This window comes from Haemaphysalis longicornis, unplaced genomic scaffold (assembly GCF_048455015.1).
Source record: "Haemaphysalis longicornis isolate Haplotype H1 unplaced genomic scaffold, Haemaphysalis longicornis Haplotype H1 scaffold_5, whole genome shotgun sequence".
NCBI classification, from domain to species: Eukaryota; Metazoa; Arthropoda; class Arachnida; order Ixodida; family Ixodidae; genus Haemaphysalis; species Haemaphysalis longicornis.
The window spans coordinates 29,051,328-29,066,548 of record NW_027526385.1 but is presented as its reverse complement, the minus strand read 5'-3'; the positions used below and the strand labels follow the sequence as shown (position 1 = coordinate 29,066,548).

Here is a 15,221-nt window from a genome sequence, read left to right as displayed (position 1 = left end):
AGTGTCAAAGCTAACAATGGTACCGCATCCTTCTACCCAGAAGATAATGTCCAGACTTGCTGGGCAGATTTGGTTTAGTAAAGCCACTGTGCTAAAGAACGCGGTGCTAGCACGTAGCTGTAACCGTCTACTGGGGGTCGCCAACTGATGGGAGAATATTATGGAGGGAAAGAAATGAACATGCACAACGCTATCCTCAGGAATGCAGAATTCCATCATATGAACAAGAAGGAGAGAGGGGGAGGAGAAACCCGAAATTTTAATCGGAGGAAAGACACGTCAGTTTCCTATAACATTCATTTATGCCACAAAACTCTCGCTTAAATTTATAGATAAGATAGGACTCGCGAACCTCGCGCTTGTGATGCGTGTTAAAACTAGATTCGAGAATTGTGACCGTCAAATGTTCAAAGGAGTGACCAGGAGTGTTAACATGCCTTGAGAGAGGCGGGGTAGGGCATGTGTTTGCATGAGAGCGGTGATTGTTACACCTCGAATGGAAAAGTATTTCAGTCTGGCCGATGTATTATTTGCCGCAGAGGGTGCATTCCAATACGACGATGGCGGAGTCAAAGTTAAAGTTTCCTGTTACATTAAAATAATTGCTTAAAGCTGTGCTGGTGGTGCTCTGTCTGGTGGTCATTTGTTGGCATACCTTGCACCCTCATTTGTTACAGGGCCTGCAACCAGTAATCTGTGGTCGGCTGATCCCGGAATTGGTGAGAACGTCGCCCAAAGTTTTGCTGCGTCTATAAACAACGCGTGGCGGCTCTGTAAATATATTTTTTTTAATGCAGAGCATTTCAGCAACTCACGATGTCACCCGCGTTGGCGTCCGTAGCCCACGTCCGCATCGCTCCCCCTACACTATATAAAAAAATAATACTTGCCGGCGCCAGGTTTCGATCCTACGACTCTGCGGGCGTTCGGAACGCAAGGTGCACGGTACTCTACCAACTGAGCCACAAAGCCGACACAGAACGGAAGGTTACGAACGTGCCTTATATCCTTGACTCATTCAACCGTCGGCCAGAGGTGCGCCCTCTCCCCCGCGTCCTCCTCGCCTTCTCTCCGCTCGCAACGCCCTCTCTCGCCGCGTTCGGTTCGGGCGCACAACAGGTGGGGACGTGCGCAACACCCTCTCTCGCCGCGTTAGGTTTGCGCGCAAGAACAGGTGGGGCGCTCGCATCGCGCTCTCTCGCCGCGGTCGGTTCGCGCTTAAACCACATATGTCGTTCGCGCGCGCTGCGGTCGCTAACATCTGTGGCGTGATCGTGACGTCAGCATCACGCGTTCGCGTGGTGGCGATTTCGGCGCTATAACACTCTCTCGCGAGGGGCATTGGATTGGATTCGATTGGATTGGCTTGGATTTGGATTGGATTGGATGAAGGTGGATTGTGTTGCGTCATAGCCGCGCCACGTTGCGTCATAGCCGCTCCACGTTGCGTCATAGCCGCGGCAGGGGGTTCACGGCACGTTTCACCATCGACTTCATCGCCAATGTCTACGCTGGAAGACAACAATTACAACAACAACAACCAATACGTAATCCATACGACTTGCAGGCGCGCCCCCCCGCAGAAATGCTCTGCATTTGATCGTGCCCCTCGCGAGGGGGATGTTTTCTGTTTATTATTTTTTCACCTTGAACAAGAACATTCTACCATTAGCATGGATGCAACTTTCGGGGAAGAGGGAGAAGGGGTCAGAACGAGGTTTGTTTGTGGATTGGATTTCGGAGCTTTTTTACGAAGACTTTTGGTGCGGTTCAACCAACTGGTTAGCACGGGTAATCGCGTCGTCAATCACCTGCTGCGGGTATTTTTGATTCAAGGGCCCCGTTTTAGGTTCTGTGCAGTTAGACTCGAAATCCGCTTGGCTTATGAAGATTTGCTTGAAACGGTGAGATTGGGTATAAGGTATTGCGGTGTTGCAGGGCCTGACAAGGCTGCTGTGGAAGTGTAAATGCTGGTGCGTGTCCGTAGGTTTCCTATAGAGATTAGTCTGAAGCCTCTCCTGAGAAACTGTGACTGCAACATCTGGTAAATATGCTGTGCGTGTGGTAGGAATGAGAGAGGGAGATATTAGGATCCGCAAGGTTATAAACCTCAATAAGCGTAAGAAATTCAATATTACCATGATGTCGTATCATAAATATATTGTCTGTATACCTTTTGTAGTAGATTGGCTTCAAATTTTTGGTTGTGAGGAAGTTGGCTCCAGACATCTCATAAAAATATTCGCTTAGTTGGGCCCGATTTTGGTTCCCATTTACGTTCCCCTGACGCGCACGTAATTGACTGCATCAAACTCAAAATTTTTAAGCTCAAGGGTGAAGGAAACTTTCAAGAGGGAGAGAATCGAGAGGTTTGCCACCAGCTCACTGCTCATACGCTCGTGATACAGCGGTGATTCCATCCGCATGCGGAATGTTAGTGTATAGCGACACGACATCCAAGGTAACAAATAAACAGCTGTTAGGAATTTCAATTTTCATAATATCCGAAAGAAAATCATTTTCATCCTTAATGAAGGATGGAAAGCTAGGGCGAATGTCACGAATAAGAAAGTCGACACAGCGCGAAAGGTTCTCGGTGACGGTACCAACGCCAGAAACAATGAGGCGACCTGGGTTGTTATCGTTATTAATCTCAGGAATATGGTAGAGTCTACCGGCTACTGGGCTTAAGGGGATAAGAGAACGAGCAGTTGTTTCGGTAATTTCCTGATTTTGAACAAGTTCAGTGAATTTATCTTTGACTGTTAGCTTATAATCATTAGCGGGATCACTAGGGAGTACTTTGTACAAAGTATAGACCCAGTCCTCTCCTATGAGGACTGGATCAGGCCACGTGATCGGCACTAAGTTACGTTGGCCGTGTTGTGGCACTCGGTTGGTGGGGCAGCCATGGCCACACCTTATTAACGCCCTCCTTGAACCACGCGGCCTCGAGCCATGCCGAATAAAACTATTTGTCTGTCTGTCTGTTGAAAGAGATACAAAACAGAAACAGCTAAAGATGTGACCTAAATATCTTCTGAATGTTGCAAGCACATTTTATTGCCAGGAAAACATTAGGTCAATGCTTTGATTTTTTGCTGCCGTTGATAATAAATAAATTTTGATGGCGTCACTTACATTGAAGTAATGCCAAGAGGGCCTTCCAAATTGGAGCCTGTGTTTTGTTGTAGAGAACATAAAAAGCGGAGCAGGCAACTTGATTCCAGAGTTGTGGTTCCCAGTACAGCTTCTGCTCCGCCAGTATGCACTACACGCAGCAACAGAATGGAAAGCGAATTTGTCGTAATAAATCACATTACAAGCACGTTTCATTGGGTCAACACCAGAAAAAGAGGAGGAATAGCCGCAGAATAATTGTAATGTTAGCGTGAACCGAAGCAATATGGTCTGTACTGCCATCGTTTCCATTGACTGTAAACTCTTAGGTTACACTGCAATGGGCCTTGCACTTATTGCTACGTAACACACTTCTTGAAAAGGCGACAGAACGATTACTGAAAAGAAACGGGATATTAGAAGCTAATATGTTTTCGTTTTTTTTTTGCTGCCCTGCTTTGCTGCGTTTTTCCTGCGTGCAGAGGTATGTCTAGCTGTAAAACAGTACTCGTTTTCACTCCTGATAAAAAGAAATATTTCTGATCTATATAATATTCAATTATTATTGTTCATAATAATTTGCTATTACAATAATTACTGGTGTTGTAGCGGATGCCAAGTTAATTCATGGCTGGTGCGTGCTTTTTCTGTTCTTGGTAATAACGCCGCTTATCAATAAGAACTACTCCAATGAAATTGAACCCCACTGGGCTTCATTCTTCAAACCCCGACGCTTAATAGTACAGCCTCTAGCGTAAACAAAAAATAATTAGTGCTTTCTATCTATTGTTATTTTGCTACTTCGAATGCTAAAAAATTTACGTCGAAACCAAATACAACAACAACATGGTACGAGGAAACGCCCAAACTGTGCTGACCCGGATATTTACTTACGAAGCTGCATGCTTGGTATTACCACGGTTGAAAATAATACCTAAAACATGAAAAATTAGAAATTACCAATAATAATAGCCATTACCTACTCGGTGCGAAAAGAAGGAAAAACTCAGCGGTCTTGCCGACAGGAAGAAAAAAAAAATTCACAGCATATCCACGGGGTGAATGATGATGAGTGGGCGAAGCGCCTGAGGGGAAATCATCGGTAAAACCGTGACTCTTCAGTGAAAGTTCGCCCACTATATCTGTGTCCGAACGTAACGTCTAGAAAGTCTAGCTTAAACAGCGCGTCGGCACCTTGGGGCTGAGCTCGCCTGATGCGTTTTGCAGACGCCTCACGAGCTCTCACTGCATCGGGGTCTGCCTGGCGATACGCGCGCTTTCTCGCCGCTTCCTGTTCTCTGACGTTTTGGAGATCCTCTTCGCGCCGCAGCCGTGCCGCTTCGCGTACGGCAGGGTCCTCGCGCCGTTGCCGTGACGCTTGGGCCTCTCGTTCTCGAACGCTGGGATCTTGGCGGCGTCGTCGCGCAGCCAGACGACACGCTTCGGCCTCCCGCTCTCGTACGGCAGGATCTTGGCGGCGGCGTCGCGCAGCTTCACAGAGCGCTTCTGCCTCGCGGGCTCGCACATCTGCAGCCTTATCCATCGGGCGACTCCGAGCGCGCGCCAACAGCGAACGGATATTATTAGAACGCTCCCCGCCATCTAGTAAACAATCCAAGAACTAAACTAGAGGTAGCCACGCCATCTAGTAAACAATCCAAGCGCATCTTTCCATCATATACAAGTACCGCCATCTAGTAAACAATCCAAGAACTAAACTAGAGGTAGCCACGCCATCTAGTAAACAATCCAATAACTAAACTAGAGGTGGCTACATACATACGTCGAGGATGGACAGACCCACGCCTTAAGGAGCTTCGCCCCTAAAAGGTTTTTCATGATTTCAAACTCTTAGGCTTGTAAGTGCTGCCAACGTGCACAGGCAAAAGTTCCACTTTCAGGTTTCCGTGGCGTCGTCCCCTTCCTGAGGAAGGCTTCGTTGAAAAAATTTTCAAGACAAATTGCGTGTTTGTATCAATTCAAAAATTGTGGTTGAAGTGTACGCTGAGTAACAAAATAGAAATTGACCCTATTAAAAGAAACGAGTTGTTCACTCTTTTACGTGGCTGTTAGCCCGACTACGAAAAACTGCGATAAAGTTTATCACCACTTACAGCTAGCAAGCGTTTGCAGGGCTGCAAACATAACATAAAATGAAATTTACCAGTGACTCAAAGAATGTGAAAGTTTTCATTTAACACATTTACGCCACCTAAGACAGAATAATTTACGAACTGGCTCTATGTTGGACCCGTAAAGCGGGTAATGGTTTAATGATCGTGAAATCGCTCTTCAGATGCCATTGTCAAGGTTTTTGATGCTAAATAGCCTTTGAAAATGGGGCGAACTAAAAAGACACCAATAGAGATCTGATTATGTCTGGCACGAATTTTTGTGCACGCAGTATTGTTTGCATCTACAAAAGCTATTCGCGCCACCATTTCAACATTGTGGGGTGAGTACCGTTGTTTTCGTTTGCAAGTGAGGGTACCACATTACCTTTTACAATGTGGCTCAGTAGTTCCGAATATTTCTCTCGGTCTGTTAACTGTACCTTGTGTATTGACCACATTGACCAAATTTTTGACAATATTTTTTTATTTCTATCGGCATGCTTTGTTGTTTTGTAACGTTTTGCCAATGACTTTTTAAAAAAGACGCATACACCGCTTGGTATAGCATTCTATTCTTACCGGGGATTCAAAAATGTCCCACGCCCTGCTGTAGTCTTGTGCCTATCGGGTGTTTAGCCTGTGGAAGAGTCGTGTCAATAATTGCAAAGCAGGGGAACCTCGGGGAACTAAACTCGCGGACAACTTTCTGTTGCAATGGAGAGAAAGTTACGGGGGGGGGGGGGGGGGAGGAGGAAGAGGGGGGGGGGGCTAACGTCTTTGTGTGACTGCGCTTTAGTAGTTCCCGTTAAATTGGTTTTCGTTTCAATTTCGGCGTGGCAGATAAACGTTAGCCACAGCTCATTTCTTCTCATGGGCTCCATAGTTGAGTACGTTAAACCACGATCACCGAGCATGCAAGCATATTGGCGTATCTTTTCCTACGCTTCATTTGTTTCTCAACATGCTTTGGCTGGAGAACTCGGATCCACTTAATAAATTGAACCGACGACGATACCATCCTACTCTGAATCGTCGAGCATGACGTGAAATTTGTCACCACTGCCGTTTTGTGGGCATGCACAAGTATATATATATATATATATAAGAAACTTTATTTGCACCAGTAAAAGGCACAGAGTAAGCTCAGTGTCCCCCCATCAGTAGGCCGGGATCCCTTGGGACACGGCGGCTTCTAAGGCGAGACCGATGACTTTTCGCTGAGTGCTTGAGGTCAGGCTGAGTAGCAGGACCTCCCAGGATGCAGTATTATAAAACTCTTCTGGGGCTGCAACCTGGTCAGCACTACGGACATGCTTACTGTCCATAAAAAGCGCGGGCGAGAGAGAGAGAGAGAGAGAGAGAGAGAGAGAGAGAGAGAGAACTTTTATTGCCGCTAGGGCTAATTCTGGGGAGGGGTGGTGACCGAGGGAGGAAGGTCCCCGGTGATTTTGGCAGGCCGGGCGACGATGGCATCTTGCACAGCCGAATCCGAGCTGCCCAACGCCCTCGCCCAGTGCTCACCGTCTCGATATGGGGGGAATGGGTTGTGGGGGCATTGCCAGAGGAGGGGATCCATGGTTTGGACCACCCCACAAGCGGGGCAGTGGGGTGAAGGGTACAGACCGGGGTAGATGCGGTGCAGGCGGGACAGACAATGAAGGGTGTACGTTTGCACTAAGCGCCATAGACGTTCTTCGGTTTGAGAGAGTGCCGGGTGTGCAGGTGGCAGTAGGCGGCGGGAGAGGCGGTAATGAGACGTAATCTCATGAAAGGAAAAGGAGCCGATCTCGAGCTGACAGGGCTCCATGGAAGGGTTCAAGGCTAGGACCCGCCCGGAAGGTGAGCTCTCGAGCGGCTCTGTGTGCTCCCTCGTTCCCTCCCACGCCCGTGTGGGCTGGTGTGCATACCAGCTCGGTGGGGGAGTTAGGGGGATTTTGAAGAAGGATTTTGAGTGCCAGGGCAGAAATGCGGCCCCGGGCGAAATTTGGAATGGCCGTCTTCGAATCGGAGATTATGATCGCGGGGGAAGGCCGCAGTGTTAATGCAAGAGCAATAGCCGCCGCTTCCGCAGTCACGGGGGAAGAAGTACGAAGGGTGAGGGTGGTAAGAGAGGGACTGTTGGGAGCGTTGATGATTGCGACCGCGTAGGCATCATGGTGCCTGTAGCTAGCCGCGTCAACATAAACAGTTGCCGGATGCACTGGGTACCGCTTCGTAAGGGCCCGCGCACGCTGCTCCCTGCGGGCTCAATTGTGCGTCGGGTGCATGTTACGGGGAATGGGCCGAACGTTAAATAGGTCATGGATAGTGCTAGGAATGGCAAGAGAGGATTCTGTAGCGAAAGGGAAGTTGATTGGAAGTCGCCGGAGAAGAGATTGACCTGTTGAGGTTGTTGCAAGGCGGGCGTACTGGCTCACAAGAAGAGCTTCGAGGAGCTCAGATGCGGTGTTGAAGACACCAAGCGATTCTACACGAGCGGTGGCAGCGCTCTGCGGAATATTCCTGAGGGCCGCCTTGTACACTTTTCGAATTAGGCAATCCACTTTTTTGAGTTCCTTAGAGGACGGTGCTAGATAAGGAAGAGAGTAAGTGATGCGACTTATTACAAAAGCCTGTATCAGCCGCAATCGCTCTGCCTCTTTGAGGCCTTCGTGGCGGATAGCGCGCGAGCGGTATACCAAAAGAGGAGCACGCACACACTACTCCGTGAAGTGAAATCAAATTTGGACCACGTTGAAAGGAAAACTATCGTACCGCTGCACTCTTGTCATTCCGTAACTGGTCTTCCAGTCACCAAAAAAAGCCGTTGTACGTATCACTGAGAACATCCGCCTTGAGCCAGGCGACATTACGCTCGCTTACGCCAGCAAGCTTGCTAAGCAAAAAAAATTTTGGGATCTACGGGGAATCCGGATATCATCAGTCTCACTTGGGCGCACGCGTTGCAGACCAGTTGTTTCGTTTGTTTAGACAGTTTTCGTGCACAAGCTTCTTGAAAATCGAGTGCGGCAATAATCGGCGAGCTACGGGACGGAAAGAATGCTGCCACCGACGAGGACGCCGGGTTTTTTTTTTTCTTGAAAGGAACGTACGCGCGCCAGTGCCGAACGCCGCAACAAAAAAAAAAAGATAATCTGAAAGCAATGCCCTCTGTTTCGCATCTTGCGGCTAATAATTTATGGGCATTACCAATTCAAGTCTAAAAAATTCAGGGAAGCTTGCACTCACTCGCAAGAATTTACTGGTGAAGCCGTTGTAGGTGAGCATTGCCGGACGTATATTTTGAGAATTATTGTTTATACGCATAGTTGCCCTGTTAGTAATCACCGTCATATGAATCGAAGATTTCGTCATGTTCTTCGCGGTGAGTGGTGGACGCAAAGTCGTCCTCCGCGTTGTACTCTTCCACCAGAATTTCGTCATTGACTCGAGGCAGCGGTGGCAGGATCTCGGGAAGTCGTCTTAAGAATTAGTGGCACACTCGTGTTCAATCATACATCATAACTTTTAAAGAATGCGCAAGTCGCGGAAACCTGTCCTAAGCAGGGTGTCTTTTCATGTTTAGCATCAGCGCTGGAATATTCCTTGGAGATTTTTTCTAAAGCCACTGTGACTGCCGGGGACTAGAGGGTCATGGCAGGCACGCACTCACGAGCGCTCGTGATTTTCTTTGTATTTTTTTCAGCAAGGGCATACATACTGCAAGTAACAAGCTTTGTTAAATAAGAAACTCTACTTTTTTTAATTTCTGAGGTTACACCCATCAAACAATTTTTGTTGAAATACTTCCAGATGCCCAACGAAACAGCGTTGTTCGGGTCTGCAGCCTTGGCTGCATTTGCACAGGAAATTGTACGCGACTATAAATCAGTTTTTCGCGACTGATTTGCACCTATGTCTTGTGTGTATGCAGCCCGATGGCAGCCTCCGGTCTAGTTCCATGTTCTTGAGGATGGCGTGTGTCTTACTGACTTTTAAAATGTGTCAGTGAACATACTGTCATAGTAGATAGGGCGTAATTTGAAAGCTTTCATGGCTAGTCTTCCATGCTGCAACAAAGCTGTAATAGCACAGTTTGCCGCGAAATAGGCTTCTGCTGTGCATACCAGGGTTCAAATTGCTTCGGATCACAACAGTGTTTATTTATTTACTCTTTACCGTTGCGCCTATTTTCTGGAGCGGACAACTCCGCAACAACAAAAAGGCGGTGTTTTTATAAATAGGGACATTTCAGATTTGGTCCTTCAAAAAGAAGTATGGTGCAGCGTTTCACTATTATGGGCTTCAAGAGTCAGCGCCTGCTGGTGTTGATGGCTATTGAGACTAGAAAAGCTTAAAGGTTTTGCTGTGAGGACTCCCATTCCTGTATGCAATAACCCCGTTTACTCTATAGCGTTGCTATATTGAACAACCATAAAGCTACTTTGTGCATGAGAATGAAAGGAAGTGTTAGTTCGCTCCATGAACTTACCTTGGCTCCATCCACAATTAAGGCCACATTCTTTACCCCCTAGTCAGAAAACAAAGCGTTATTCAAATCATATAAAATTATTCGTACATCATTTATAGGGCTACGTTTTAGTCTATTCATATACTCACATCAGTGTCGCTCCAGCGGTTGCATATATCATTCATTTTGTTGTAACACTGCAAAAAAGAATAGCGTAATGAGCGCGGTCATGAGAAAATGTTTTTATAAATATGAGAAAACTGTCATCAACGAAAAAAATAGTTTTTTGAATAACCTTAGCTATTCTCGTGAAATGGTCTATTTCCTTGAAGCGGCTGTTTTTTTTTTCAGGTAAACTGCAGATCATTCCCAAAGTAATTAACAGATGATGAAGAAAGGACAAAACTAATTTCTTCACTTTATTTTTGCTATACATTGTCGTTTTGTAGGCGCTTCCTGTATTACATGCTTTGTGCTGAACCGTCTAGCCTTTCTATAGTGCCTTCACATGCTTCCGTGTAAACACACCGTAACAACATGGCCGCCAAAGTATTCTCACCACTGTTTCTCAGCTGCTTTTCAAAACATATTTTGATGTGCTCTTTCCTTAGTTCATAATGTCCAGGCCTTGCCTCCATTCACCACGTGTTTTTTTTTGTACCGTTTTCTCGTAAAGCTGATCAACCTTCCACCCTCTCCTTCACTTCTATCCTTGATTGAATCTGATTTCACAGAGCACTGCGTCTAAAGAAATCGTTGCCATGCCACTACATTCTTCTACACTCCTCTCACTACGGCATGTTTCGGCTACCATCAGACTGTTCCATGTTTTAAAATGGATGCGTGTCTTATCTCTGATATTTTCTATGTGGTTTGTGCATTTCCAGGCACGTCACTTTCGTTTACCCATATGACGAGATATTGGTACCTCGTTACCTATGGTCCTACGATCGCCATCATAGGATACCATCATTGCCTACTTCGCTGTACCAAAATTTTAGTTACGGACCAGTTCCTTTCAACCCGAACATACGTGCGTGCCATCGCAGGCCATGTTTGCTATAGGCTGGTGGAGCTATGGTGCCGGGATACATCAATGCTGGGGTGTGTCGTTCTAGTTCCAGCGGTTTGCGGCTATAGCATCGATTAAAAAAATTCCGCCATCTCCACGAAGTGGAAGATGATTAGAGGGGCGAAGCTGAAATACATATCGGTAAAACAGCGAAACATTCGCCCACACATCATATAAAGACTCGGAACGTCAAATTTTCCACTGCCACATTGATGAGCCCGTCGACGACGTCGATGTTTGTGGTGATTATGTAGGGCTTGTTTGGGACGATGAGAATCTCCATGGGTAAGTTGGCGAATTCGGTGTGTGACATTTTAGCCACCTTGGTCGTCGCCTTCCGCAGAGCATCTTGTGTCGCGTACCCCCGGTACGTGTCTTGAGCTCGCAGGCGACGAACGACAACCACTTCTTCTTCCTCTCCTCCTTGTTGGGTAGCAACGAACGCGTTGAATGTTATGACCTCTTCGGCCAATCTTTGGTTGGCCAATCCCTAGGGGCATCCTGCCACAATCATCAACATTCTGCCGTGTAGGGCAGCAACGAGGGTCGGGACAGGGCCCGAGCAAGAGTCTTGAGCTCGCAGGCGACGAACGACAATTCTTCTTCCTCTCCTCCTTGTTGGGTAGCAACGAACGCGTTGAACGTTATGACCTCTTCGGACAATATTTGGTTGGCCAATCTCTAGGGGTCCTGCTACAATCATCATCAATGTGGCGTGTACAATGTGCTGTGAACGTCCGGGAGAGGGCCCGAGCAAGGGGAGCTTCGTCGCTAAAAAAGTTTCACTTTCCTTAAGATTTTGTTCTTGTCTGACCCTGCACAGCATGAACAAGACCTCTTCGGCCAATCTTTGGTTGGTCAATCCCTAGGGGGGTCGTGCCACAATCATCATTAATGTGCCGTGTACAATGTGCGGTATACGTCCGGGACAAGGCCCGAGCAAGAGGACCTTCGCCCCTAACACAGTTTCACTTTCTTCAAGATTTTGTTCTTGTCTGGCACTGCACAGCATGAACATCATTAAAGACAATCCGCAGCCCTCCTTTACAGAGTTATTTGTAAGTACTCAGGTTGTGCACCTAATGCCTTCCAGGAAATTTGCACCTCGAACTTTCTTAATTATTCTTGCAGCTCCTGAACAATATTCTACCCTAACCCCTCCTTTCCATATAGTCTCCTTAAAATATTTCTATCCGTTTTGTCTTACACCGCATTTGTAATTTTGCAGTTGCTATTGAGCCATTCACGCCACTATGAGTAGGGTTAGGGCAAGAATTTTGTCCTGGGAGCACCTGCCTCGTCTCAAAGATCAGTCAACAGGAGAAACCTCTTGGCCTTGCGGGAGACGTTGAATGTCTTGTTCCTTGCGGTCACCACGCTGCACGCGTTTGGATACGGGGGGTAGCCACAATATTTGTAATCAGCTATTGATATTTCCAAACTTCTGGAATAAGAGCCGTCCAATGCACTGCGCAACAGAAATACGTGGTATGCGAGATTCCTGTACTAGTGTATACCTATGGTGACGGAATAAAGTGTTGTCAGTTGCATGAGACATTTATTTATACCTTGAAGGCTCTGGAAGGGCATTGGTTATGATGGAGGCGGTAGTCAAAAATTTTGTAAAACACAACGGGGTTAACAACAAATGAACAAACGCAGAAGTATACTGTAACACTTGTAAAAACGTGTATAAATATAAAAAAATCCCCTGTATTGAAATGTTTACCGTAAATTTTAGTGAAGTCGTGAAGGACCAGCAAAGCACCGAGCCATCAGCCAGACCCCCCCATGCCAGAAATTCAAACGGAGTTCGTGCTTCACGCATTAAACGTGAAGTGCACCTTCACTTTGATAAACCCCGACTTCGCGGCACTGTAGCACGTCTGAACTTTATCAAGCGCTACTGAGGAGCCTTGCGTAAGAACTAAGAATATTGAGAACAAAGTAAAGCAAAAACTCAACAATAGAAAAGCGCCTACCGACTTCTACACTCTACAAGCAACTTCTTACGGTCCTCCTCCTCCAAAAGAGCGCCTGCCTGCAAACACTTGCGGGAAACTGGCAACAAATTTATATGGCACTGCCAGTGAAACCTAGTGCTTCTTTACTTCAAAAGACATATAGGCGACTGTCGCCCCTCAACCCTGAGAGTTTAAAAACTCTTTACCTCTAAGTTTGTCGTGATACTGCATTTATCGGTATACGAGTTCCTGTAAATGTCTCTAACACCGCAAAACCGATCTCTTCAAGATAAAACAAGATCTTTCCCTTCGGACGCAAATTAACTATAAATAAAAATATGAAGTGCCGTAAGCATGGTGTAACGTTATGGTTTTTGTGTTTTGAAGGACATCTAAAAGCTAAAAACGCATTCAGAAACTGAAAAAATTGCCTGCAATTCACGCTGTGGAGGTGGTTCGAAAGCAAAGCTTTAAACGACACCCACAGCAATTGTCCATGCAACGTCACTTGAATTCACATACATGGCTCTACAAAAAGTGAAACGTGAGGTTCTGCCAGCCGTTACTTCGAATTCGCGGGAATGGCGTCCCGAACACAAGCATCTCCGGCCACGGCGGAGCTAGAGCGGTGGACGCTGCCGCAGTATCCCGGCCGTTAGAAGGGAAACGGAGAGGAGCATCTTTTGAAGGGTGACACAGCTGGACCTAGCCATCCTGATGTGCTAGCTCGGGGCTAAACCAACGCGTGACACAAGCCTGGACATGGAAACAATACGGCATTTGAGGTTAGGGATTCCCATTTATACCGATTTAAACTTGTTAGTTTGAGAATAGCGAGAAAGCTGAGGGAACTTTTAAAATCACTATTCATCAGGACTAGTTGTTCCTTCCGCCTTTTGTAACCCCTGTTCAAACGCAACCTGTATGGTATTCATTAACTTAAAAAACGGAGTCCCAGTCTTGGCAAGCAGTGGGCAAAAGGTAGCGCTTCTCTAGCGGCCAGGTGTCCGTACGCGGCCTCTATATTTTGTTTCCCGCCCTTCAAACCAATCGTTAAAGTATCTTGCCTTACGACCACCTAATTCCGTCGGGTTCTGGTTGCCCAGGAGGTGCTGTCGAGCAAGTTAATCAAACCATGTGAAGGAAGCCCGCAATGAACACGAAGCTGCGTCAAAACAGGCTCAAAACAACCATCGCTAAAGCAGACGACAAAGCCGTACGGCCGACGCGCCCGCCGGTGAGCAGGCACCTCCGCGCGGGAAACGCTGGCTAAATTTGCCGCGCCATCTACACTGTGCTCCGTGAATGAAATCCTCCGCTCGTTCCTCCACGCCACCGCCTCCGCCGCGTTGGGACTTTATTGTCCCGCACTACACGAAAGAACTGTTGGCTGGTAGAGGTAGAAAGCTATGCTTGAAAAACTGAATAAATAAATGTAGCAAAATAAACTGCTTACCTGTTGAAAGTCTTTAAAAACGACAAAGCTCGTTGTCAACCTGTGTTGGCATGCTTGAGACTTTGTAGGCATCTCTGAAAAGACATAAGAGCTTTCGCTACAAGTATACCACAATTTTTAGAACCAAATTGCAGATAAGCCAATGTCTGTAAATAAAACACCCATCCATCCATCCATCCATCCATCCATCCATCCATCCATCCATCCATCCATCCATCCATCCATCCATCCATCCATCCATCCATCCATCCATCCATCCATCCATCCGCCCATCCGTCAATCCATCCATCCGTATTTATATATTGAGAGACGGAGTTCGATATCTTAAAGGACCACTTTTGTTAGGCTACGGAGCACAGGCCACTGAAGTAATCATCATCACCCCTTAGGGATAATGATGACCATTCACAAATGATTGTATCGATGGGTTAGGTGAGTAAAGGCAACATCGAGATTAACCTGTCTTCATCGCTGCATATACCCATGATGCTCCTACTCCTAAATATCAGAGCAGCCCACTCCCACCGCCCACACATTTCCCCCCACGGCTGAAGGCGTCCGCCTGCCCGCGTGGTACATGGTTATAGCTGGCGACGGTGAAGGGTTTTAACCGCGAGACGTGCCCTATTTTGATTGCTCGGCTCCGACTGTTCACTGAAACATTCACTAAGGACACTCGAGAATTAGGTGGTGGTGTCTGTTCAATGATAACATAGGGGCCGAGGTAGCGGTGAAGAAACTTTTCGCAAAGCCCAGAAGTGCGATCAGGGGTCGAAACAAAAACCTCGTGGCCTTTGAAGAATTGAATGGATCGGTGTGTTGAGTCACACCGAGCCTTCCGTCCTTGCTGACTGGATTTGGTGCAATATTTGGTCATACGTCGACAGTGAGCGATACTTAGTGTGAACTGTTCATGTAAGGGGTAAAATAGAAGGAAGAGGAGCAGTGAAAAAAGGTGGCGTCTGGAGCAAAAGAGGGTGGAGGGTCGTATACAAGAAAGACGGGTAAGTAACCGGTGGTGCACCGGACAGCTGAATTATATGCG

At 46.9% G+C, this 15,221-nt stretch overlaps 1 protein-coding gene across 1 annotated transcript in view; it reads right to left on the bottom strand.

Moving 5' to 3' along the window:
- Window positions 1-15,221, bottom strand: part of LOC144139131 (uncharacterized) — a 59,830-nt gene that overhangs the window by 9,760 nt on the left and 34,849 nt on the right. Inside the window, exons 7-10 of the mRNA XM_077671585.1 lie at window positions 14,177-14,250; window positions 9,834-9,881; window positions 9,706-9,744; window positions 3,142-3,271 (exon numbers count right to left, since the gene is read on the bottom strand). Coding sequence (XP_077527711.1) covers window positions 3,142-3,271; window positions 9,706-9,744; window positions 9,834-9,881; window positions 14,177-14,250 — 291 coding nt within the window. The remainder of the gene's footprint in view (window positions 1-3,141; window positions 3,272-9,705; window positions 9,745-9,833; window positions 9,882-14,176; window positions 14,251-15,221) is intronic.